Below are 24,080 nucleotides of genomic sequence, written 5' to 3'. Positions count from 1 at the left end.
AGGATCTTAACAAACATTCATTACGAAGTAAAAAAATGAATTAAATGAAGTGAACAAAATAATGATAGAATACGAATATGAATGACACTAACGATGAACGAGTTTGACAACATTTTACGATATTGTTGGCTAGATAACAAAGGCTCGCAAAATAATTGATAATCGTGCATAGATTTTTTAAATCAGCAGATAGGTGACAGCCCATTTCCGTATCGATAGAATAGCGAGAATATTATTTTTTTTTGTGACATCGAGTTTACCATTGCTTCCTCCGTCGTTTGTTTGAATAAAATATTATTTATTACATTTATATTACATAGTTGATTTCATATATCAATGAATAGGCCACCATCTACCATCATTCTGATTTAACAAGAATTACAGTCCAGCTGAAATAGTTCACATTGTTTGGTCTTAGGAGAAAGTAGCATGTACGTAAAGTCAACGACACATCAAGGTATCCAAATTCATTGCAAACTCGCCCCTATTGCCGGGAAATAAAGATCTATGGAAAACTTGACATACAGTCGACTTTACGTCGTTATTTAAAAAAGCCTACTTGTAGTCTGTTGCGCAATTGCGCAGTCTTGTTTATTTTGAAAGGTTGAGCCGTTTTTAAACTTTGAGCCATTCCTAAAGCGAAGTAGTTCGGCTTGTGCCGCATGTTTATCTAACTTGCCTTTACAAAAATTTTCGGATTTCAAAATTAATATTTATTTTAAACTTATGTCTGAGATTTTGTGATAAAAGGCTCGAGACTTATCGACTGCCATTCGTTGCACTATTTTATTTACCACATTTACAAGCACAACAACGATTCCTCATCGAAGGACAACAATTCTATATCATCATCATCAGCCTGTAGCAGTCCACTGCTGGACATAGGCCTCTCCCAAGGTGCGTCGCTATTGTCGGTTCTGAGTTTTTCGCATTCAACAATATAATGTTTGCTATATATTTTTATATTTCTCCCAAGGCCATGTACAATTTGCTGGTTGAAAATAAAAAAGCCATCCGCGGTATGTCACCTGTCAGGACCTCGACAGGCAATGAGCTGCGGCGAGGCAGCTGTTGCATCGTCCTCTCCTGCACGCTGTACGTCGCTTTGGCCATCCATTGTTGGCAAGTCACTATAGGGTTCCCTTTCCTACGACCCCCGTTTACGCTGTGCCGAACTGTGCCTGAAAAAATACGTTAGTTTAAATGATTTGATTAGGACAATGATTATATTAGGACAAATGACACAGATTGAGGTATCCCCAAAGTAAGTTCCAGACTTGTGTTATGGGATACTAACTCAACGATACTATATTTTATAACAAATACATATATAGATAAACAACCAAGGGATCGAACTCTCGGTTCAGAGGCAATGTAGTGGTTTACCATTGCTTTCTACATAGATTTAATAGATTTGGCTCTGATTCTTTCAACTGTCAACCTTCTTTAGAAATGCTTAAGACTGTTTTCCTTACTTTTTCTACGCTTCTAGCAATTTTTACATGAAAACGGAACAATGTATTATTGTGATTTTTGGTGTGATGATCATTCGCTACATTTTAATGCTAGATATAATTGTATTTTTACAATAAACATTTAATTTAACATATTAGCGGTCATTGTCCTTGTACTGATAATTTATGATGATGATATCTAGTTATTTTTTCTTGGAGTAACAAGTAAATAATAAAAAATATGCCGAGCCAGAGCTTCTTCCGGTTCCGTTCCACAGACAGCCATAATTCGCAATTTTTTTTTATGTCGTAGTGCAAAAAACTTTAAGCTCACGCAACCCTGAGTGCCAGTTATTGTGTTTATACATGCGTGAAACACGAAAATATTTAAAAGTTTTTCAAAAACATCTTGACGTGTGCCAGAAGCAACATTACCGTACCGTAATTGGATTTTTCGGATAGTTTGTTGTTACTAATTAATTCATATTTTTTTATATGCGTGACTTTGGTTCAAACATAATTTTTTACATTTGTTTTTAATAGCTTGTTAGTTGCATTTTGCAGGACTATCTTCGAGAGAAATCGTTCTTCTTCTGTTTTAAACTCACAGCCAAATCTTCAAAGATATATAAGGTTATATTTACGCTGACCCCAGGTTTCACGGCGTCACAGCCTCGAACGCAGGCAACATAAGAGAGAGAGAGAATATATTTACTCAAGGAAGCGAGTCCTCGGAGTTCCGAGGGGGCGACGGGGGCGGGGGCGGAGCCGCGTCGCCGGGTCCAGGCCTCCTTGCCGGACAGCGTGCGACGCAGTATCTGTGGCAGCGCGGCCGTCACTTCGCGCATTTTCTTCTCCTTCGGTGCTGTAATATTAAAAATCATACGTACATCTCGTGCACTCGTTTTACTTTAAAAATTTAATGAGATTGAGGTCGAAGATAGTGCAGCGTATTCGGAGTATTCTTTTTACTTTTGACATCTTAGTAATTAAGATTATTTGTAACGACGGCTAATATAAATTATCATGAATACTTTCGTGAGTTTGGATGAAATAAGTATAAAATCTATGGAAAAAATTAGAAATTTATTTATACTCGTGTGCAATATAGGTAGACAGTTCAGTTATAGCCGCATTCTGTGTATCCACATAAAAAAAAAAAAACAATTACGAATCCATAAATTCCCACGAAAACTATTATGTAATAATGTAATTCATGTATCGTTCGCGCATCAACAAATAAAAAACAAATATGATGACGTGATATATACACTCCGTATTATAACTATACATACATGAAAACAAAACACAAAATTTTAGACCATTGTGCGAAAATTCAATCTTCACACAGACAAGACACCGTCAGTCGGTTGGATATTAAAAAGTTGGGTAATAAAGATACTCACAGAAAAGTGCCACTTCGGCGGGCACTGACTTCCTGCGGCGCGTCAGCTGATCAGAGTCCAAAGCTCCCAGCTGCAGATTGTCCCTCAACTGACTCCCCAAACCTGCCGACTCCCTTCGACCCTTAAACGGCATATTGAACTCTTTCTCTAAGTTATTCGAACACTCTGTTACATCTACGTTAAACTTTTCAGAAGCGTCATCATATTCAGTCTTATCAGTGTCATTCCTCTTGAAAAAACAAAACCTCTCCCTCTTTAGCCCTTCATTCCTGAGACGGGACGGGTAGATGGCGTCCTCGTTGCTCGTGTGGTGGGGCCTCACGGACAGAGCGTGCGCGCGGGCGACCGTTTCCAGCGGAGGGAAAGTCTGCTGGCGGATCAACTTCCAACTACCTCCATCTCGTATCACTGTATTGAGCCTAGTAGCCTGTACTGGCGTCGTTATAGATGCTATAGAAGAGTCCGGTAACAGTTTCTCAGTACTTATCACCTTCTCTGGAGGCATTCCATGTTCGCAATGTCCCCGGACGCTCAACTGGGAGTGGATGGAATGCTCGCTGCCGTGAGGGCTGCTGCTCTGGCGCGGCTCCGCGATAGAAGACGCGCGGCTCTTATCCCTGCTCTTGTATTTGGAATCTTGGAACACATTGAGTGGGACAGAAAACCGCCTGAGACTTTCCTTGAGTCCTTTGTCAGATTTGGTCGGGTTTAGTGAACTCCTGCGCAGCGGGAGCAATAGTTCCGAGCTGTCCGAAATGTTGGTCCCAGTTTCGATATCGTCATCCACCATATCCGCGTCGGATATCTCTGTCCCTGTCTCTTCGGCCGCTTCCTGCGCCACCAGGGTTTCCCACTTATTTTGGTTGTATAATAGATTCTTGAGCATTTGTCTAGACAGGTCATTTTGCAAGAAACGATGCCATTCCGTGATAAGGGGCGTCACCACGAATTTAAAGAACCCTGAGAGCAAAACAATAAAAATATGATTTATAGTTTCGGAGTAAACAAACATGTTTTGGATTCCAGCTAGCGAGATAATTCTATGATGCAATGAGATCTGTGGTGACCTAGATCTTGTAACTAGCACTCGTATACTCCGAAGTACGTAGTAAATTGTAAAATGCGGACAGATAAGTATCTAGACTACAAATAGCAAATTATGGTTATTTCAATAAACTGGTAAAGTACAAGGTTAGCTACTTGTATTTCTTGTGCTCCGTATAGTCTATAATTGAATTGAAATTTATGTCTACATCTGTCATTATAAATTACCATCATTGCACTTTCTGACACATATATATTTATAATAATTATTACAGTATGACAAAGTGTAGTAATAAAATGATGTCACTACTTTTCCTATTTCTGAGCTTTAGCGCTTTGAACACATCATGTATTTACGAGATTAAAGTAGGTACAAAAGAAAATGTTTCTGCTAGATTCCATGGCAAAGAGATACACACAGTGCATAATATCATTAGTACCATTGACCCTTGAAATTAGTGTCACTAAAACTATCAATAGACAAAACAACTTATGTCAATAGTACTATGACTATATCTAGTTTGTCTATGGTCCATATCTGTGCTATTATCTTAACACTAGCAGCCCGCCCCGGCTTCGCTCGAGTAAAACCACGGGTAAAACCATAATAAATCTTTCTAAGAAATCGTCCTATATAGATAATCAGATTTAATTCATAATAATTGAAATTCAGGATTCAGTCCAACTGTCTACTCATATCTTTAGTTGATGAAATTTTTAATCAGATTATTCGTTATTTCTTTTCACCCTCATTTAACTACCCTAAAGGTCAAATTTTAAGAAATCCTGAAACACGGGTTTCATTATTTTTGTTGCATAGCATTTATGCCAATTTTCAAGTAGATCAATAAATCCTTTCTTATCTGAGCACTACGTTAATAACCTAAAGCTACTGCCCAAATTTCGCTTTTATAGCTTGTATGGTTTAGGCTGGGCGTTGATTAGTAAAAAACGCTAGTTCTTTTATATATATAGATTGAGTACCTAGTAACATCAAAGACTCAGACAACTTCGGTCGTTTCAGGTCATCTGTGACACACGATAAAGCGGTACATTCACAAGGCAATATTGATCCGCAACATATCACGCTGTTTACTATCACTTTGATTGAGCAGCTTGGCGCCAATTGTAGTAGCCTAGTAGAATGGCCGGATTGACCGTGTCGATCCCATTATGCAATGCAACGGCTGTATCAACCATGATAGTCGTAATTCGACGTACGTTGCTCAGTTTTAATGTGTTTTGTAGTAATTTAAGAAACAACTAAGCAATGTACAAGATCGTGGCCGATCTGTAGACACATCCAGCCTTAACAACCAACTTATTAAAAGTAAGAGGATGTGAAAAATATGATAACCAGCACAACTATTACAAGAACTTCAGAAACTTTAAGTTTTGAATAAGTTTTATGTTGGGAGGCCTCTAAGTTTTAAGGTTATAGGACGTTGATAACTTGGACCTTTGGACCAAAGATTACTACGCCTGTCCCAACGGTCCGGGGTTCGAATCTCTGCACAGGCAAATATTTGTACTTATTTTCACAGATAATTTCTCTGCATATGAGCTCGTTTCTTGGTTTGTGTTCATCAGACTAAACGATACAACTTTAGTAATTAGTGCTGTCCATTTAATCGGGTTTTTACCTGTTTGTATCTTCGGAATAGACGTGGTGTGTCGATCGCAGAGTGCCGTTACGGGCAGGTTGAGTTTCCTCTCGTAGTCTCCCTGGCGGAAGAATTCCTCGCAGACCTTGAGACTCCACTTGCGGCTGATCTCCCATGGCCGGCAGGGGTTCGAGATGTCAGCGCATTTCAGAGCGATTTGCAGCACAAGATGGCGGTGCTCCGGTCTCGTCATGTCTAGTGTATTCTTGTCCAAGTGGCCCTGGAAATAATAGTTACGTTAAGCCTGCAATTAAAAATAATAAAATATTAAATATAAATTCGTTGCACCGCGAGAGTAGAGAGAAACTACCATCTGATCAAGCTTTGGCCTACTTGGAAGTAGCTAAACAGACTGCACGCTCAGGTGGGCCGGCGCAAAGAAAGTCTTTATAGTTGGGGTATACTCTATGACTCCCATAATAAATACGATTGTGGTTTTTCCCGCAATCAATTCATAATTCTGCTCGCCTGTACCGAGTGATCAAGCATCTGTACTTGCGCCGGCTTGATGGCAGCTTCGGATGACATATTTGGTATGCAATGATATATTTACGACAAAATATAAATGTAGTCGCCGTTTGATCAACTGTGGCTCGGGGTCACGATGCCCATATTTACAGTACATATGGACAGTTTGATGTTATGTTTACTGTATAATTTTCATTGTAGATTTCATGCTTCAGACAAAAAGGCAGATAAGTTTTAAGTAAATTTTTGACGTCCATAAGAGATGTACGTATATCATTTCAAGTAGAATAAAGAATTTTGATTTATTTCCAATTGGAAACACATGTCTGAAAAATCGTGTAAGCAGATGAAAATTTGTATCTGATTGACACATACAATACTAAAGCGATGATTGGTACCATAATTAAGTTACATTACAGAAAATTGCGTAAATTGCAGCAGGGAAATGGGAAGAAAATTATTTAATGCTAACGTTTTCAATTACTGTGGACTGCCTACTGGAATTTAATTCGAATTGCTTTAACAAAGCAATACAATCGAATTTAGTAACGATGTGGTATACCGGCATCAATTGTGGTCCGTCTTTCATTTCCCAAAGAGTTTATACTTAGACAGACAGCTGCTGGTTAGACTCTCGTATAGAAACAATACGTGTGGTTCCGCCTTAGAATAGGACCACTCCATATCTTCCCGGGATTTCGTTCGAAGCGACTAAGGGACACACATCCTAGGCAGCTGATAGGCAACAATAGCGTTCCCAAGAAGTTTTTTACGATGACCCCGGGCTTCGCTACCCCGAACGCCACCGAGAACGTGCAGAGATAAGAGAGAGACTCGTGTATAAGACGATCAAGGGTTACGACGCTTGACGGCTGAGGAAGAAACCGGGAGAACGGATGAGAAAGAGTTTGAGATCTTAGTGTTCTAGAAAACCACAGTAAATTTTCTTGGAATTTTTTACAAGGCCACTTGACGTCTACCAGTACTACTGGCGACAATAAAAGTTTGTGTCAAAAGTGACGTTTTTGCAATAAACTTATTTTTATCTCGCTTTTAAAGATCTGCACTCAGATCGCAGTACGTGAGACGACGTCGATGCTTATACTCTATAAACGCGATTGTAAAAGATGCCTTACAGACTAAATGTTGAATTCGTAAATTTTCGAAATGAAAATACGACGAATTTGGTAGACCATCCAAATTCGTCGCATTTTTATTTCGCAAAATTCACGAATCTTTGGAGTCAAGGTCGAGCAAACATTATCTCTGCCAAAAAAAAATTGAATTTAGTAGGTATATATTTTTTTCGAAAACACACTTTGATTTCGTGGAATCGGCCCCTGAAAGCGACATGAGTATTAGCATTACACACATAATAACTTCAGTATCCAATATCGACGGCAGAAAACATCTCGTCATTGCTCCGAAATAACCTTTACATCTTTTTGAAGGCATTAGAGCGCTTGTAGACGTCCGTTTTTTTCACCGGATAACGGACCGTGAATAAACGGCTATCCTTGTATACATATTTTTTTTACCGGATGGATGGACTGCCGTCTATATGCGTTAGTTTTGAACTGGTAGTCAGAGATTACACACGTGTGAAATGTCGAATAATAAGAAAAAAAAACTCGTATTGGCCTACTATTTGTACAAGAAGAAACAAAAAGAAATAGAAAAACGTAAAAGGTCATCGTGGGTGCATCCTATATTATTGGAAAGGGAAAAATATGGTGCATTTCAAACTCTTTTTACGCAGTTGGAAGAAGATGAAACTAAATTTTACAATTATTTTCGGATGAAGAAAGAAACCTTTCAACTATTATTAACAGCCATATATGATAAAATAAGACACGAGGATACTGACATGCGTAAATCTATTTCCCCGGCAGAGAGATTAGCCGTTACGATAAGGTATGTTAAAGAGATGTTCAATTTCAAATTATAGAAAAGGGGATTGATTACCTGTATTAATTAAAACAAAATTTAGTAGGTAGTAATTGTTTTATTATACTCAAAAAATAAATTAAGGAGTTTTAGAAAAATCGAAATCGTAATCAGGCGATGTGATTGAACTTAATTCAGTAATAATTGAAGATTGGGAATCATCTTGCTGCATGAGTTCTTGAGGCATCCTGGATGTGGATGGAATGGGTTGTGTTGGTTGATATTCGTGTATCCTGTAGTCGGGTGTAGCCGTAGTGTAGCCTCGATTAATATTGTAATTGTAATTTTGCTGCTGCATGGACGCTTGATTTCTCCGAGTTAAATTTCTCATAACTTTAATGATTTCATATTGGAATTCAACATAATCGTCATCACTATACTTGTCTACAATCGGAGCAATACCTTTGAAAAAACACATACTCTTACTCTTGTCTTCATCTTCAACTGATTTAATTAAAGTAAGCATTTGTCGATCAACTTCGCTACAGTCTGTCTTTCTCTTCTTGCTTGTTTTTGTTAAATCGGTAGTATTGGCTGGTGCGGTAGGGTCATTATTGGTTTGTGAGTCAGTTTCTTTGTTGTGAGATTGTGTGATGTTTTTTTCTGATGTAATACTTGCTTCCGTTGTTCGGCGAGTCACAATTTTACACAAAAAGAGCATTTGATCGTAGAATTTATATTTTCGTAGACTTTTTGCACCAGAGCCGGATTTACATTCCTTAACTTTTTTGTGATATTTCATCCAGTTATCTCTTGCATTGTTCCATTTTTTTATGATATCTTTGCCTAAAAAAGAAAAAATTGTTACAGATATTTAGCTGCAGGGAACACATTTAGTGATCTACATTACAGTTTCAGAATGGGTATAAAAACTATCAGCTGTATTGTACAAGAAGTATTTGAAGCATTGTGGGAAACCCTTTCTCCAATTTATATGAAACTACCATCGGAAGACGAATGGTTAACAATAGCAAAAAATTTCGAGACCAATGCAAATTTTCCTCATTGCTTGGGAGCCATTGACGGAAAACATATTAGAATCATCAAGCCAGAAGAAAGTGGATCAATGTTTTTCAACTACAAGCTCTATTTCTCAATAGTATTAATGGCCGTGGTAGACACAAACTATAATTTTGTTTTTATTGATGTTGGAGCCTACGGCAAAGAATGCGATTCAGCAGTATTTAAAGAAACAGAATTTTGGAAAAGAATAGTAGGCGATAAATTAAATATTCCTCGACCTAAGCAGTTGCCAGGTGCAGGCAGTGAGTTACCTTATGTATTTGTTGCTGATGAAGCTTTCGCTTTACATCAACACGTACTTGTCCTTACGGTGGGCATCAACTTGACTCAATAAAAAAAATTTTCAATTATCGTCTCACAAGAGCGCGACGCTACGTCGAATGCGCATTTGGTATTTTATCCAATAAATGGAGGATTTTGCATAGACCATTAAATGTTTCAACAGATACTGCTGTTAACATTGTAAAAACATGCTGCTTATTACAAAACATAATTCATAAAGTAGAGGGTATTGCTAATAATGCTACTGACACTGCTAGTTCACACATGGTGTCTACTCTATGCCATTTGCCTCGTTCCCATTCAACACGAGGTAATGTAACAGCAAATATGATTCGTAACAAATATGCAGAGTATTTCATGTCACCAGTAGGGCGTGTACCATGGCAAAATCAACATGCATAAAAATAATGAAAATAAAATGTTACTTACCAAAATCATTTTTTTCTTTCTCGGACATCGTTTCAAAACCTTCATTTAACGCAAGACAAATTTCTCTCCAAGCGGCAAAACTCGACTGTCTATTTTTATAGCACTCTTGGGTTTTGTCCCACAGTACAGGCCTATTTTCAACCAAACTTATTAACAATTCCATGTCAATATTACCCATTTTTAAAAGAACGCAGGTAGACGGCACTCAATTAACAGAAAACAGGCAATACGTCCGGCAGCGTCAACACGCACCAATACACTGGCGTGGATGACCGCCATTTCTTACACCGGACCGGTGTCCGTCGCGCCGAGGGGAAGGGGTGGTGCATCCGGCGTAAATTGTTCGCCGGACCGATGTCCGGTGCATGTACATACATTCATTATAATTCATACACCACCGCGAATCCGGCAAAAAACACGGTCCGTTATCCGGTGAAAAAAACGGACGTCTACAAGCGCTCTTATTCGTATATTTTTATGAATTTTTCATTTTACCGTTGTCAAGACAAATACAGGAAAATGGTTATACTGTTGGTTTCTATAGGAAACTCACAAAGTTTGATAATCTATTGATAAACATTTTTTTTTTTACAAAAATAGCCCTCTCAAAAGGTTCCTTTGAGAATGCAATTTTCTTTAGTCGAAAATAGGACACGTTTTAAGAGAAATGTGATCCTTTTACTTTCCTTAATATCAGTGACTTCGATGTCCGCGATGATAGGTAGATACTCGTAGAAATCACGATCGAAAAAACACAGATTTTCTCAGCTTGATATTACCATCAATTCGAGTAATGGCATGACAACCTGTCTTTGATTTCAGTTCAGAGTGAAAAACATATTACTATGTACAGTCAACCGTACAGCAAGTTATTCTAACCTCTATGGCGCGTTAATAGCGGCCAGTTTGCAATGAATTTGGGTAGGTTGATGTGATGTTGAAAGTATAGTTCGGTGGAAAAATCTATCAATTTAGTTCGTATTTTTATGAGCTATATATAGCCTGCCTGATAGGACCCCTATTTAGGAATACCATTGTCAAGACTTTTCATCTTTTAGTTGCCTCATTCGATATATGCGAGAGAATATATGCATTTCCCAGGGCTGAGACTCATCTCAGCCCTGGGAAATGCATATATTCTCACGACCCTCAGGTCGTGGTCATTACTTGGAATGAAACACATACAGCTACTTTCTTGGCACTATTATAATTGAGTGTTTTGCCATTGTCTTCTCCATTGCACACACAAGTTTATAATCAACCAGAGTGCAGGCTTCCTCGCGATGTTTTCCTTCACCGAGAGCAACCTGGGATATTCCGATTTCCAGACGCGCCTTAGCCATTACACCACCACCGCTTCAGAGATTATAGAGTGATCTTAACAATCGCCTTAACTATCCCACTTATAAATGTGGAATTATTAATATCCTATTAATAATTTCACATAATATTGACATCGGAATCAGCTTAATTCCGACCCAACGGTGATAGCAGTCGGGGGCCAATTACGAACTAATTTGTTCATCCAATTATAGTTAATGGTAATAGACGATCGCATTACGTTGTTATCTTTGAGTATTAAACCAACCGGAGAGGCTCTTATCTTATCGGAATTTTAATCAAAGGTACGAGAGCCACGATCGTGCCGTTTAATTAGTAGGTAAGTACATTATTTAGTAATTAATATACATTAATTTGTGGTTGATTCAATAATTTATCAATATTTTAAATAACAATAATATGAGTTACTACCCACACTGTTATGTGTTTAGCTTGTCGGCATATAGTTTATGTGTATGTAAGTTATCGATAATACATTATTAGTTGACATTGTATCATTCTTATTTTCGTATCGATGCCAGAAATCCTCATCGACTGCCGTCTGTTCGTCTCAGGTACAAGTATTAAGAAATACAAGACAACAGGTGCTTCATTATTTAGGGACAACTTTCGTAGACGCATACATTTTATGATCTTTATGCCTATTAAGATTGCACTCGCTGCCTCTCCGGTTGGTTTAACACTTAAAGAGATTGGAAGCCTGTCTATCAGAGTTACTAAGGTCAACCCTGTACTAGATATCAATTATTTGACAGATTGACCAGGGCCCACCTAGACTACTAATAATAGGCGTGTCTATGTTTGGACTCGCGAATAGTGCCATGTAGGTTTTGGATATAGGTATATATATATATATATATATATATATATATATACCTATATCCAATTTATAGTGCCATGTAGGTTTTGGATATAGGTATATATATATATATATATATATATATATATATATATATATATACCTATATATATATATATATATATATATATATATATATATATATATATATATATATATATATATATATATATATATATATATAGGTATATATATATATATATATATATATATATATATATATATACCTATATCCAAAACCTACATGGCACTATAAATATATATATATATATTTCGTAAGATATTTGAAAAAAAAAAACTCGTTATAAATACCACAGTCCACAATAATCTTATAATTAAAACAAATTCGAACATTGCCCAACAGTTTCTTACTACTAACTTACATTTTACGTGGATCAATAATCTCTCGGATTAGATTCGTCAAAATTTATATGGAAAATAGTTGTTTTGTTGAGACAAAAGTCCACATTAGGACGTTGTTGATACGATTAAGTTGTCGCAAAATCTCATGGTAACCCTACTGGAGTAAACAGCCAAGTCACCGATACCGATGATGATTGAACACAAAATACACAAGATACACTCATGTTTATTTGGTCACATATTTTATGAAGTATTTTTTTTGTATTAATGTACTTATGTACATCTAATACGCGCAAGTCATTGCGTTCTAGCCAAATAACAGGCTAATAAGTAATTTTACATCGAAATAGTGTTATAGTCCATTAGTACCTATATATATATATATATATATATATATATATATATATATATATATATATATATATATATATATATATATATATATATATATATATATATATATATATATAAATGTGTCACTATAGTGCACTACTGATTAAAATAGTGTATAAGCCACATCTTGTGTCATATTCACTATTAATTTTCTATGTTATTTAAAATATTTAAATCACTATTAATTTGTTTTTGTTGTCGCTACACTAAATCAAACGGTTTGATTCTTTTGAGGCGTCCCAATATTACAGAGTTGTCGAGGAGCTGAATGGCCTCAACATATTTATTTCATTAATGAGACCCATTTTCATCGCAGAAAAGGTACAAAATAATGTATTTACCCGCTTTATGTACTTACACAGTCTTGTTTGCCACACAAACGGCGCAGCTTTTGGACTTTCTTTATGAAAAACAATATTTTTTACATATAAAATAAATAACTCGGTATAAATAAAATTAAATCCTCTTAATTTCGCTACTAAAATTTTCCGTTTCAATGTAAATAGAATAATAATTTTTCACAGGCTTATTTATTTTATTAATACCCGTTGTTTCCTTGAATTTTATTAAGTATATTTTCGCGTTCTAGACGAGATTAAAGATTGTTTTCATTGAACGCAAAACTGAAATTTCTTCATAATTTTCGCGTGGCACTGGCACGAATATTTGCTAAAACGTAAACGTAATCCATACTAATATTCTGAACGCTAAAGTTTTCACTTTGCACTGGCCGGATGAAATTTTGAAAAAATATGTTAATGACCATAAAGTGGTATAATTAATAGTTCCTTTTACATACGATAGGCGCATTTCATTTCGCATATAATTCCAATGTCGATATGATTACGTATGCAATTGGTTCCAGCCCCACTGAAGCGAGAGTTTCAATCTGAGCGTAGTGACATCATTACATTAATTAACCATTCGGATGATTATGTGTCAATGATAACTGTAGTCAAACAAAATTAGTAAATGTTGAAAAAATATAACAGAACGCTTTTTGCCTTCGTAAGTCCCCATACTTTAAAAGTTATCGTTATTACAGCCGTTTTCGAAAACGCGAGTGCAATCGGCCGCGTACGAAGTTACTAAGTCTCTTTATAACGCGGCAATAGTGGCGAATTTGCAACGAATTTGGGTAGGGTGCTGTTGATTAACCAAATATATGTATGTATATATTGCTCGTTTAATAACTACAGTATAAAGCTATGTAATATTTTGACTACTATTACTTCAGGTTTTACCTATTTCCTGGAAAAAATAAACAAAGATTCTCCTTCGATTTCAGCAAAATCCCACACAAAAGACCATAAATAAGTAGATAAGGACGAGCTACAGAAACACAACAAGTTTGAAATCGCCTAGTTAAAATTCAATGCGGCGAATGACGCACGCGCAAGTGACCGACATATTTTCTTTAAAATTCGTAAATCGAACGAAGGCCTGACGAAATTACGAAAAGGTGCGTGTAAATGAACGAATCACGTCGCCTTGTCGGTAAAGATAGTGATACACTCAGTGTTCACTATGTATGAAAAAAAAATCGAATCATAATCGATTACGATAGCATGAAGTAGCACGTAAACTTGTGTGTTATACATAAGTGATAACATCTTGTTTATTTCATACAATTTATCGGGAGTGTCTGACCTGACTTTGCTGTGCCATTGGGTCTACCGTATATTCGCTCGCTTATCAGCGCCACGGGCGCGTGACATGAAAAAAAAAAAAACAAAAAACATTTAAATTTTCGTCGTAAATTAACCTTTCTCTACATCAGCGCCCCAAGCGGTGTATTCATTCGCGTTGCAACTTTTTCTTTATAACACACCTCACAGGCAAATGCGAAAGTTTGGAAGTTCAGGATTATTATCTCAATCACGCAGTCCACCAGTCAGATTTAATGAAATTTGGTACGCGGATAAAATAGAATATAGGTTACTTTATATCCCAAAATTCCAACGCATAACTTTCAGCGATGTGCCACTAGCTTTATTGTTACTTTAGTTTTTGAAATAATGAGCATTGAGTGTCGCCGTCGCCTAGCGTAATAAAGGGAGAGAGTTGACCGAGGACATAATTTATTGTGCACTTCAACCCTTAGAAACTAATGCTGTTATAGTAGATGGATATATAGTGACGAGAGTTCTAAGGAAAATGTATTGAATAGACTTTATTTCAATTAAAGAAAATATGTTATGTTTCGTTTTACTTTAGTTGTTGTTACGCAAAACTTTACGCGCGCCGTGCTGGCCAAATACGAGCAAACTTCACTTTGGCGTGAAGTGTGTCACAAAGTGCTCTGCCGCGTCTGTCTGTTCGCGATAAACTCGAAAACTACTTTTCATGCGGTTTTCACCAATAGATATTGTTATTCCTGCAAAGGTTTAGATGTATCCCAAGCGAAGCCGGGGCGGGCCGCTTGTATATCACTACAGTTCACATTCAGCACACATCGAGCGATACTTCACCAGAGATGCATTTTGATGTCATTCTTTAAAGGTTTCATTCTTTGATGATAAAAAGCTCGCATGGAGGGATGCCAAGAATCTCATACGAAGCGTATCTCAAGAGATACTGAGACAAAACAAAACTGTGTCGACTTGGCAAACTTTTCGCTCGAAATGAAGTGTATCGTTGAAACACGAGTACGTGTTCGTTTCGAGATAAGCTACGTGTTATTCTCTGACAAAAATATATCGATTTCCGATGAATAATAGACTATTTCGCTACAAGAGACATCGGAAAACAAGTTCTAATTTTAAAACTGTCTGTCTGTCGCCCAGCAATGAATGGTTAATCAGCTCGCCTGTCACGAGAGTGTACACGTGTACTCGACTTGAGGGGTTAGTGCGGGTTTGGATTTCACTTCTCACCATCGAATCGATTCGAAGTGAGACTCAGCGCACCAATCACATAGCAGTACAGTTGTCGTTGCGTTACATGGGCGCATGTGATTGGTAACGATGAGTCTCACTTCGAATCGATTCGATGGTGACAAATGAAATGTAACGCACACTTCGCCCATTGATGGCGGCATCGGAGGACGCGAATCGAATAAACTCAGTTCTGGCTGTAAAAGATTTATCAGCAAGTCTTGTAGCGATTTTCACATTAACTTATACGGAACTTGTAAGACATTGACGTGGTGACAAATGAAATGTAACGCACACTTCGCCCATTGATGGCGGCATCGGAGGACGCGAATCGAATAAACTCAGTTCTGGCTGTAAAAGATTTATCAGCAAGTCTTGTAGCGATTTTCACATTAACTTATACGGAACTTGTAAGACATTGACGAGGAAGTTGTCCTTAACGTTTGCAAATTACATTACTTAATATTTGAAAATTAAATTACGAGCATAGCATTAAACAAAAGTGTTGGCACGACGGTACCTACACATTTTATTGCATCGTAAGACATGTACATATCGACACCGACAGTACATATATGATAAATTGGTCTACCGTGATATATCAAGAAAGGTGAAACCGATGGTCGCAGCACCTATTTCTCCCGAGCAGAAGTTGAAAGTAGCTAAGTCTGTTTCTTTTCAAAACCTTGCCGCCTTGTAACTTAACTGCAGGTTTTATTTCCAAAATTTGCATAGCATAGAAATGACAGTTTTGTGTTTAATTTGTGAGCGATTAAAGTTAACATTTAAAAAAATACAGAGCCAGTAAACAAAAGCTTGAAACTAATAGCTAACGCACTCGACAAATACTAGTTTCAATAAAGTGATTTTATATTGTAATCATTTAACCTCATGTCCTATCCAAACCCGAAGCGTCCCTTTATTGTGGTTTTGTGACAAATAGAACATAATATCTATTTGCTATATGACCAAATGGTTGATAGGGAATGCCGACATTGGCTATAATTGGAATTCAGATGATATCCCCGATGAGTTGCGAATGTAGTCATGTCAGTTTGTAAGTGTCCCTTAAAAACAAAATATAATATTAAAAACAAGTCGACTTTGTGACGCTCAATAATAAACCAAAAATATCGATAAAACAACGACAAATAAAGATTGACTGTTAGATAATGCTGGCAATAAATACACCCATTGTGGCGTATGGTTCCGCCCTAAAAAAGGTTCACTCCATATCCTCCCGTGGACGTCGTACGAGGTGACTGAGGGACACAGCCTAGGCAGCTTATAGGCAACAATAACATTCCCAAGGAGGGTTGACGTCAGGCCAGTTGTAAAATCACAGCCAAATCTTTAAAATTTTTATGGTCTTTTTATGTTGGTTCCGAATATGTACACAACAAATTTCCAACAAAACTCCAGATACATCCTTTTACCGTACAACAGCAGAAAACCACACGGCAGCTGCAACCACGTGTACGTACACCAATTTACAAAGGAAATGCATAGTAGATTCGCTCGGACCACAATTCGCTGTTAAAATGTTGCGAGCTATGATGTGCTCGCTGAACTGGGCGTAATTGTTGGAACAGAAATTAATTTTCGTATTGAACATAGCCGAAGCGGTCCCTAAAACTATTCGAATCAGTCAGTCATTACATAGTATAAAATAAAGTTGCTTCCCGTTGTCTGTATGCTTAAATCTTTAAAACTGTGTAACGGATTTTTAATAGGCGTTTCAATGGCGGGTATTAATACAAATTTACGCTTTCTAAATATAAATTCATCCGACATTGATAATTTCGCGAGTATTTGGCTATTGACAGTGATACCCGTGAAAAACTTAAAAACTTTAAAGTGAAACATTACGTCTTATTTCTAAACTGAAAAAGCCTACATTCCTAATATAAACACAGTGGCATATATGAAATATGAGGAAAGACATTCTCATCACCACTTTTATCACGGTTTAAAGATTTACCAACGGGTTTAGAAACGTAAAGAATAACTAAGAAACAACTTCTTACAACTAAAAAGTTTTCAATGAACGTGCGGTCTTTAAAAATAACAAAAGAAATAAAAAATAAAATATGGAGCAATAATGAATGCTAAAAGTTTGCAAGGCCACAACCAACAATCACGGATATAAGCTTTGAACCATACTAGATGTAACAGTCACGGCAATATTGAGGGAAAATGTTATATAATTAAAAATTGTTGGCGTGTGCTTCCGTTATGTCTCTATATTAGTCTCTCATCTCGTCCCGTAGATGCCGTACGGGGCGATTAAGGGACACAAGACCCAGTAATAAATTTTAACAAAACATGCAAACAAGAGCATTAATTTTATCAACATTTTCTGGTTATTTTTAACGCAATCGGGATAATGCGGAGATAAGAGCTCCCTCTCAATTATATATAATTATAAAATAATTACGAAATACTTTAGATATTGTTATTCTTCAAAACACTTTAATCTTTTTAGCTCGAAGTGCTTGCGAGGAACACATTTCAATTATACCTCAAACAGAACCTGAATATACTCGTAATTTAGCGGTGCTCCAAACGATATGCGTTATTTGAATTCATGCTCGAAAATTACATTTCACGAAGCGCACCAATCGTCAAAGTATGAATTTACGCAGCTGTGTTATGTGGCTGAAACCCGCTCGAAAATGGACAGCTGTTTATGTGGCATAAAATATTTGAAACACATTACATAATCTTTGTTATTATGTAATTATCCCCGAAATTACTGTATAACACGGAGTACGTTTTACGTTAATTGCTTGACACATGATATCGAAATCTCTTAAAGATTTTCACAAGTGTAAATAAGCAATCGTCAATTAAGGTGTTGAGTGGGATTACTGTAATAAATACTTGTATTATGCTGGCTGCACAATATCGCCCGTCAACTAAATTGCAAACAGAACGTCGTCAAAACAGCGGACCAAACGTTAAATATTTATATTGTCCATTTTGAATAGAAAGGAAGGCAATTAGGGTCAAAAAGTGAGTAAGTATATCGATCACTCACTGTGCATAAACGAATAGGGGAAACATAAACACAATAGAAAGAGTTAGCCGCCGTATGAGACAGAGATAAAAAAGGAAAAACAAATCCCGCCCTAGATATCTCTCTATGCTATTATCCATTAGAATGGAGGTAAGGTAAGGTCCCAATTCACACATAATCAAAAACATTTCGAAACTTTTATTTTAAAGTACAACTTTTGATCCTGGCATGTTCACGGTTCAGTCGGGCTGTGACGCCCCAAAACCAAGGATCTCCAGAATATGTCGTATGAAGATACAGAGGAATTATTAACAGCTATATATTGAGTATACCTGCATTTCTCTAAATTTCCTTTTACATTTTTCTATTATATTAATTATTATATTATTAATATGTTATTATTTTATTTTTATTGCTTTTCATAATTGTTTATTACACATGTTTTAGCTTGACACAGGGTAATTTTCACCCTAGCTCAGGCAATATTTGTTTTTGTACTTTTTTGTTATACATGTACTATTGTAACACTACTAACTAAACTATTAAGATACTTGAATAAATATTTTATTTATTTATTTATTTATCTATCAGGGTAAAAAAAAATACTCTTTACATTTTGAAGATTCGACTACAATTTTACTTCCGGTCGCCTGCCTGACGCCATCTAACTTCTTAGTTCGCTACGACATCCACGGGAGGATAAAGAGTGATCTTATTCTAGGGCGGAAACCACACGCCACCATCATAAAGGGTGCTGCATATCAGTAACTTTCTATGGCCACTAGGTACTACGGTAATACTTACGTGGGCAAAACTTATATGATTTCGGCCAACATGGCCAATTATTATAGGAACAATCTAAATTAGTAAAATGGAAACTTTATGTAAGTCTTCGATTGTAGACTTGATTAAATATCATGACTATATATTTATTTACAACTTTATGTAATAAAACATATAACACAGGAGATAATTATAGTAAGTAGGGGTGGTATTATGGTGGTAGTGGGGTGGTTTATTTCTAAAGCAATCTCTTCCAGCAGACCGGCGAGAGCAGAAAGAGCATTTTATATTTGTAATAAACTTTTTTAGAAGCGGTGGTGGTGTAATAGTTAAGACCCCCGCCTGTGGATCGAAAAGTTCCAGGTTCGAATCCTACTCGTGCCATATGAGTTTGTATAGCAATCTGACTCATGTATAGTAGTTTTCATCGTCCACCACTTGCTTCCGGTGAAGGAAAACATCGTGAGGAAACCTGCACACTGGTTGATTCTTATTAACTTGTGTGTGAAATGGAGAAGGCAATGGCAAACCACTCCATTAATAATTCCAAGAAAGTTGTTGCGTGTGTTTCATTCCACGTAATGACCACGACCCTCAGCCATGAGGAATACGACTATGAAGAAGAATAAACTTTTGTAACCATCGACTGCGAATGTGGTTGGCTACAGTTTGGAATAGATTGGAGAATAGTCGCCTATTGTGACCTGGTCACCTGGTACAGTAAATTGCATCAAATTACACGGCACTTACCCTGCATGCACCTAAAAAACTAAATAAGGTGGTATTAGCTGAAAATTTGTGATTATTCAGGTTACTTCAAGTATTCATTGAATATATAATATATAGAAATAGCTTTTGCCCGCGGCTTCGCCCACGTGTATTTCTTGGCGAAATACTTTCACCCCCTATTATAATCATATGGAGGTTGAATTTAAAAAAAAAATAGCTTTAGTTTGAACGGTTAGCGGTTTAGCCGTGAAAACGTAACAGACAGACAGACATTTGTAATATTTGTAGTACGGATAGTACTTGGAAGTAAATACGAGTAGGACCATTCTAAAATCGTATTAAAAGACGAGACGACTGAGATCTATGAAAGTTAATGTAAACTTTGTGATGTAAAAACTTTCTTTAAAAAATATCTCGACAGTTCGAAAATGTCCTTTTTTATGTCAATAAATGTAAATTGCGAAATGTCAATTGTAATCTTTGGATATGATCTAATATAATAAACAAAACATAACAAGATTTGCATGTAAGATTTGACACAGATACACGAATTGTATTTCTGACAATAATTTTTTGACATCGATTTGACGATTTGTTCATGTAAACGGGAACGGATACGGTTCCCGCCGCGTCGCTCACCTAGGATGGATAAACTGTATGAAAAACATTTCGAGAAAAGTACGCAAATATTTTGTAATTCTAGAAAGTATGTACGTCTACATACAAATTTTTGGAAATGCGAATTATTAGAAATACGAACGTCCGTCTGTCACGCTTTCACAGCTAAACCTCTATACCGATTTTTATTAATTTTTGGTAAGTAGTTAAAGATCACATTTCAAACTTTTCAAATAACTTTTTACAAATTTCTACCACTATATAGGTACTAGAAATGGGGTGGCAGTATGACAAACGCTGCCAACACACATTGCCGCGGAAACAGCTAGTTGTCTATATTTGCACCAAATTACATCACATGGAAACAAGCCACCTCAGCCCTGAATAACTGAGTGTAATTAATGAACGACCAACCACCCATCTCATTGCGCTGCAAAATTAAATAGGTATATCGCGTTAAGAAGCCGGTACCAGAAATCCTATTTATTATGCACAGTTAGTTACTTTCGTGGTCACAGTCAAGGTTGACTGAGAACAAGTAATATGTCCGCTTCAATCCAACTCATGCTCTGGAGTGGAGACATTTATTCTGGACTAGCTTTTCCCCCCAGCTTTGTCCGTTTGTACTTTCACCCGCCCACGATAATCATTTGGGGATAGGCATAAAAACCTATTAGATATTTTAAACCTATGTTTGATCGGTGGATATATGCATACCTTAATAACATAATATCATCAAAATTTTAGCCGTGAAAGAGAGACACGTGGACTTTCGTATTTATAATATCAGTATTGTATGGATACACAGTGAATTGTCCCTGCCCATATTAGCGTTGTTTCATCATCAACAAATCTACACCAAATATAAATGTTTTATCTTAATGATGACCGAACTACACTCCAAGTACGAAATTAAAATACTACATAGTATTTAATTCAAACATTATTATGCCCAATAAATTTATAACAAAAGTATAAAAAAATGGAGTCCATGTCTATTATTTACCTAGATGGTAATCGAAGTTACTAAAATGCAACGCGGCACGATGTTACAATACCTACTCGTATCAAACGTATACTGCATTTACGTGTAGCACTGATAAACTATCTAATGGTCGTATGGCCATATCGTTCATACACGTATCGTCGCATCGCGTCGCACAGCGATCCGCCGCTCAGCCAGGACGCCGGGTAGTCGCCAATTCGCCAATTTGATTCGACGATATAATATCGACATTTTATATTACATCTGCTATGTAGAGCACTTAAACCGAATCAAGCGTAACCCAATATCAGAATTGAAAACAAAGGATGGAATTCATAAAAGAGCAATTTTAATGAACAATGTATTGATATTTTGTATAACAATATTTCGTTGCGCGCAACATTTTAATTAAGCTAAAATTAAAGTATATTTTTGTGTAAGCGCTCCGTGGCTTACTAACGTGCATTTTACAGCGTGAACATGTTTGCATAAAATTTTCAAGGATGCCGCTCTTCAACTTGTGATGGCTTATCTCCAACTTTCACAGGCAGTTTATCTGGTAGTTAGCTAACTATTGCTGCTTAGTTAACGCGTTTCGCGCAAACTCAGCCGATCAGTTAATTGGCGCAGTCGATGATGGATTGTTAAGTATTAAACTTATTAACAACTAGTTACAATCAATGATTATATAACACTGATTTAAATATTGAAAATTACTTTCAGTATATTAACATATTTTCTTTACATTTCTGTCTATAAAGAGTATAAATAAAACGATGATTTTAATGTGATACGTTTTTTGCCATTGTAACACCAAATCCAATGGTCAAGATTGGTTGATGAACACGCGGTGTTGTCAGCCAAGAGGACACAGCACCCTCTACTGCTTTTTAACCTTTGTAGACAGACTGTGTTCCAATCAAAATGGTATATTAAGATAAATTTACTTCATTCCAAAGGACGCAATTGCGCTGTAAAAAAAGTATTCTTATATTTGGAGTACGCATAGTTATTACGCTTACTTAAGTTCCGTATTCTGGGCAGTTAAGATCTACATTGAGAAATTAAGAAGAGATTAAGAATTTCGTTCAACTTTTTACTTAAAAAAAAAGAAATTACCGACATCACAAAATAAAACACTCACGTTCTCTCAGAACAATTATCACAGCACTTCGCAAACACAACAAAAGTGTGTCGGCAAGCGCGCGTCATCAAGTCATCACTAACAGAATAACACTTTCTGAATCAAACGCTTGCACCCTCATATAAACGATCGGTTTTATTCTTGGCAGTAACGATCCGCAGCCCCGAGTCCACGGAAAAATAAACTTTTGAATTTTTCGACTCGCCTAAATGCTACAGGCTGTCGTGGCTTTTTATCTATTTTGTCTCCTAAGACATCTAAGGATATTGAATGGTTCAAATAGGGCGGAAACCATACGGCACATTTAAGGCAAGCGCCGGCCGAATACGTTTACAGCGTGTAAAGTAAGGTTTGTATTTAATTTTAGCAACGCATGCCTCAGGAACCGATTTAAATGGGTACGATTTCAGCATATTTATATTACACCTAAACTTATATTTATATATCTATCGATATTGAAATTGGGGCCCAGAAGAGAAGAGGAGATATACCGTATATGACAGTATATGTATTTGCTTTATATATTTATTATCTTTATTCTATGTATCGAGGTAAATGGAGCGAAACAGAAATGTAAGTCACACAGTTTTTTAATTACGTCATCGGTGGCTCCGGCCTTATCTCGAGATCTCCAAAGGTTGATGACACATGGAGCGGCACAGTAATCCGTAAAATGTCAATTTTAATGTAATATATTATTACGAAGATATTTTTTTTAGAATATGGTCGTATTCCTCATGGCTAAGTGCCGGTGGCCATTATGTGAAACGTAAAAGATATAACGACGTTCTCCATTTCACACAGTAGCTGATAAATCATCAACTAGAGCGCAGGTTTTCTCACGATATTTTGTTTCACCGGCAGCATGTGGAGGTCTAGAATACAGGAGTCATAAAGTCGAATTATATTATCATTGTATACCAATACAAACCTGCACTCTCGTTAATAATTTATCGTCTAATATGTGAAATGTAGAAGGCAACGGCAAACCACTCCATTAATATTATAAGCCAAAAGTCGTTGGGTGTGTTAAATTCCACTTAATGACGACCATCAGTTACGAGGAATATAAAACTATATCTGATCGCTATAATAACGTAGAAACAAATACACGCACAAAACCTTATTAAAGCCAACTAAATTTCCATTCCACATGTTATGTTACACACTATTCCCAATTATTGGAGTTTACATTTTCACATCCTATTTTCCTTTAACAGAAGCAAGCAGTGGACTAATAAAACTTTCACAAT

General features: G+C 36.6%; 3 protein-coding genes across 4 annotated transcripts in view; 1 reads left to right on the top strand and 2 right to left on the bottom strand.

Annotated features, from left to right (window-relative positions):
• The window catches only part of LOC128683331 (uncharacterized), a 109,842-nt gene that overhangs the window by 6,779 nt on the left and 78,983 nt on the right, over positions 1 to 24,080 (bottom strand). The window contains exons 8-11 of one of the 2 annotated variants that reach the window (XM_053768839.2): positions 5,548 to 5,788; positions 2,861 to 3,820; positions 2,170 to 2,319; positions 1,029 to 1,181 (exon numbers count right to left, since the gene is read on the bottom strand). In XM_053768839.2, the coding sequence (XP_053624814.1) occupies positions 1,029 to 1,181; positions 2,170 to 2,319; positions 2,861 to 3,820; positions 5,548 to 5,788 (1,504 nt within the window). The remainder of the gene's footprint in view (positions 1 to 1,028; positions 1,182 to 2,169; positions 2,320 to 2,860; positions 3,821 to 5,547; positions 5,789 to 24,080) is intronic. The other variant, XM_053768838.1, reaches the window with a different exon arrangement.
• Positions 7,967 to 10,127, bottom strand: LOC128683334 (uncharacterized). Its single transcript, XM_053768842.1, has 2 exons — positions 9,718 to 10,127; positions 7,967 to 8,769 (listed from the first exon to the last, which is right to left on the bottom strand). Exons 1-2 carry the CDS (start codon positions 9,893 to 9,895, stop codon positions 8,063 to 8,065), a joined length of 885 nt encoding a protein of 294 aa, XP_053624817.1. The 5' UTR covers positions 9,896 to 10,127; the 3' UTR covers positions 7,967 to 8,062.
• Positions 19,342 to 24,080, top strand: part of LOC128683053 (DNA-binding protein D-ETS-3) — a 271,734-nt gene continuing 266,995 nt past the window's right edge. The window contains exon 1 of the mRNA XM_064437027.1: positions 19,342 to 19,353. The gene's annotated coding sequence lies outside the window, so the exon portion shown is untranslated. The remainder of the gene's footprint in view (positions 19,354 to 24,080) is intronic.

Source organism: Plodia interpunctella, chromosome Z (genome assembly GCF_027563975.2).
Source record: "Plodia interpunctella isolate USDA-ARS_2022_Savannah chromosome Z, ilPloInte3.2, whole genome shotgun sequence".
NCBI lineage: Eukaryota > Metazoa > Arthropoda > Insecta > Lepidoptera > Pyralidae > Plodia > Plodia interpunctella.
The sequence above is the reverse complement of the archived record's forward strand: the minus strand, read 5'-3'. Positions and strand labels throughout refer to the sequence as shown.

Excerpts from the sequence above, each read along its gene's own strand:
- LOC128683334 (XM_053768842.1), bottom strand. The coding sequence starts at position 9,895 with ATGGGTAATATTGACATGGAATTGTTAATAAGTTTGGTTGAAAATAGG. Across the intron at positions 8,770-9,717 it reads GAAAGAAAAAAATGATTTTG|GCAAAGATATCATAAAAAAA; the intron begins GTAAGTAACATT and ends TTTCTTTTTTAG.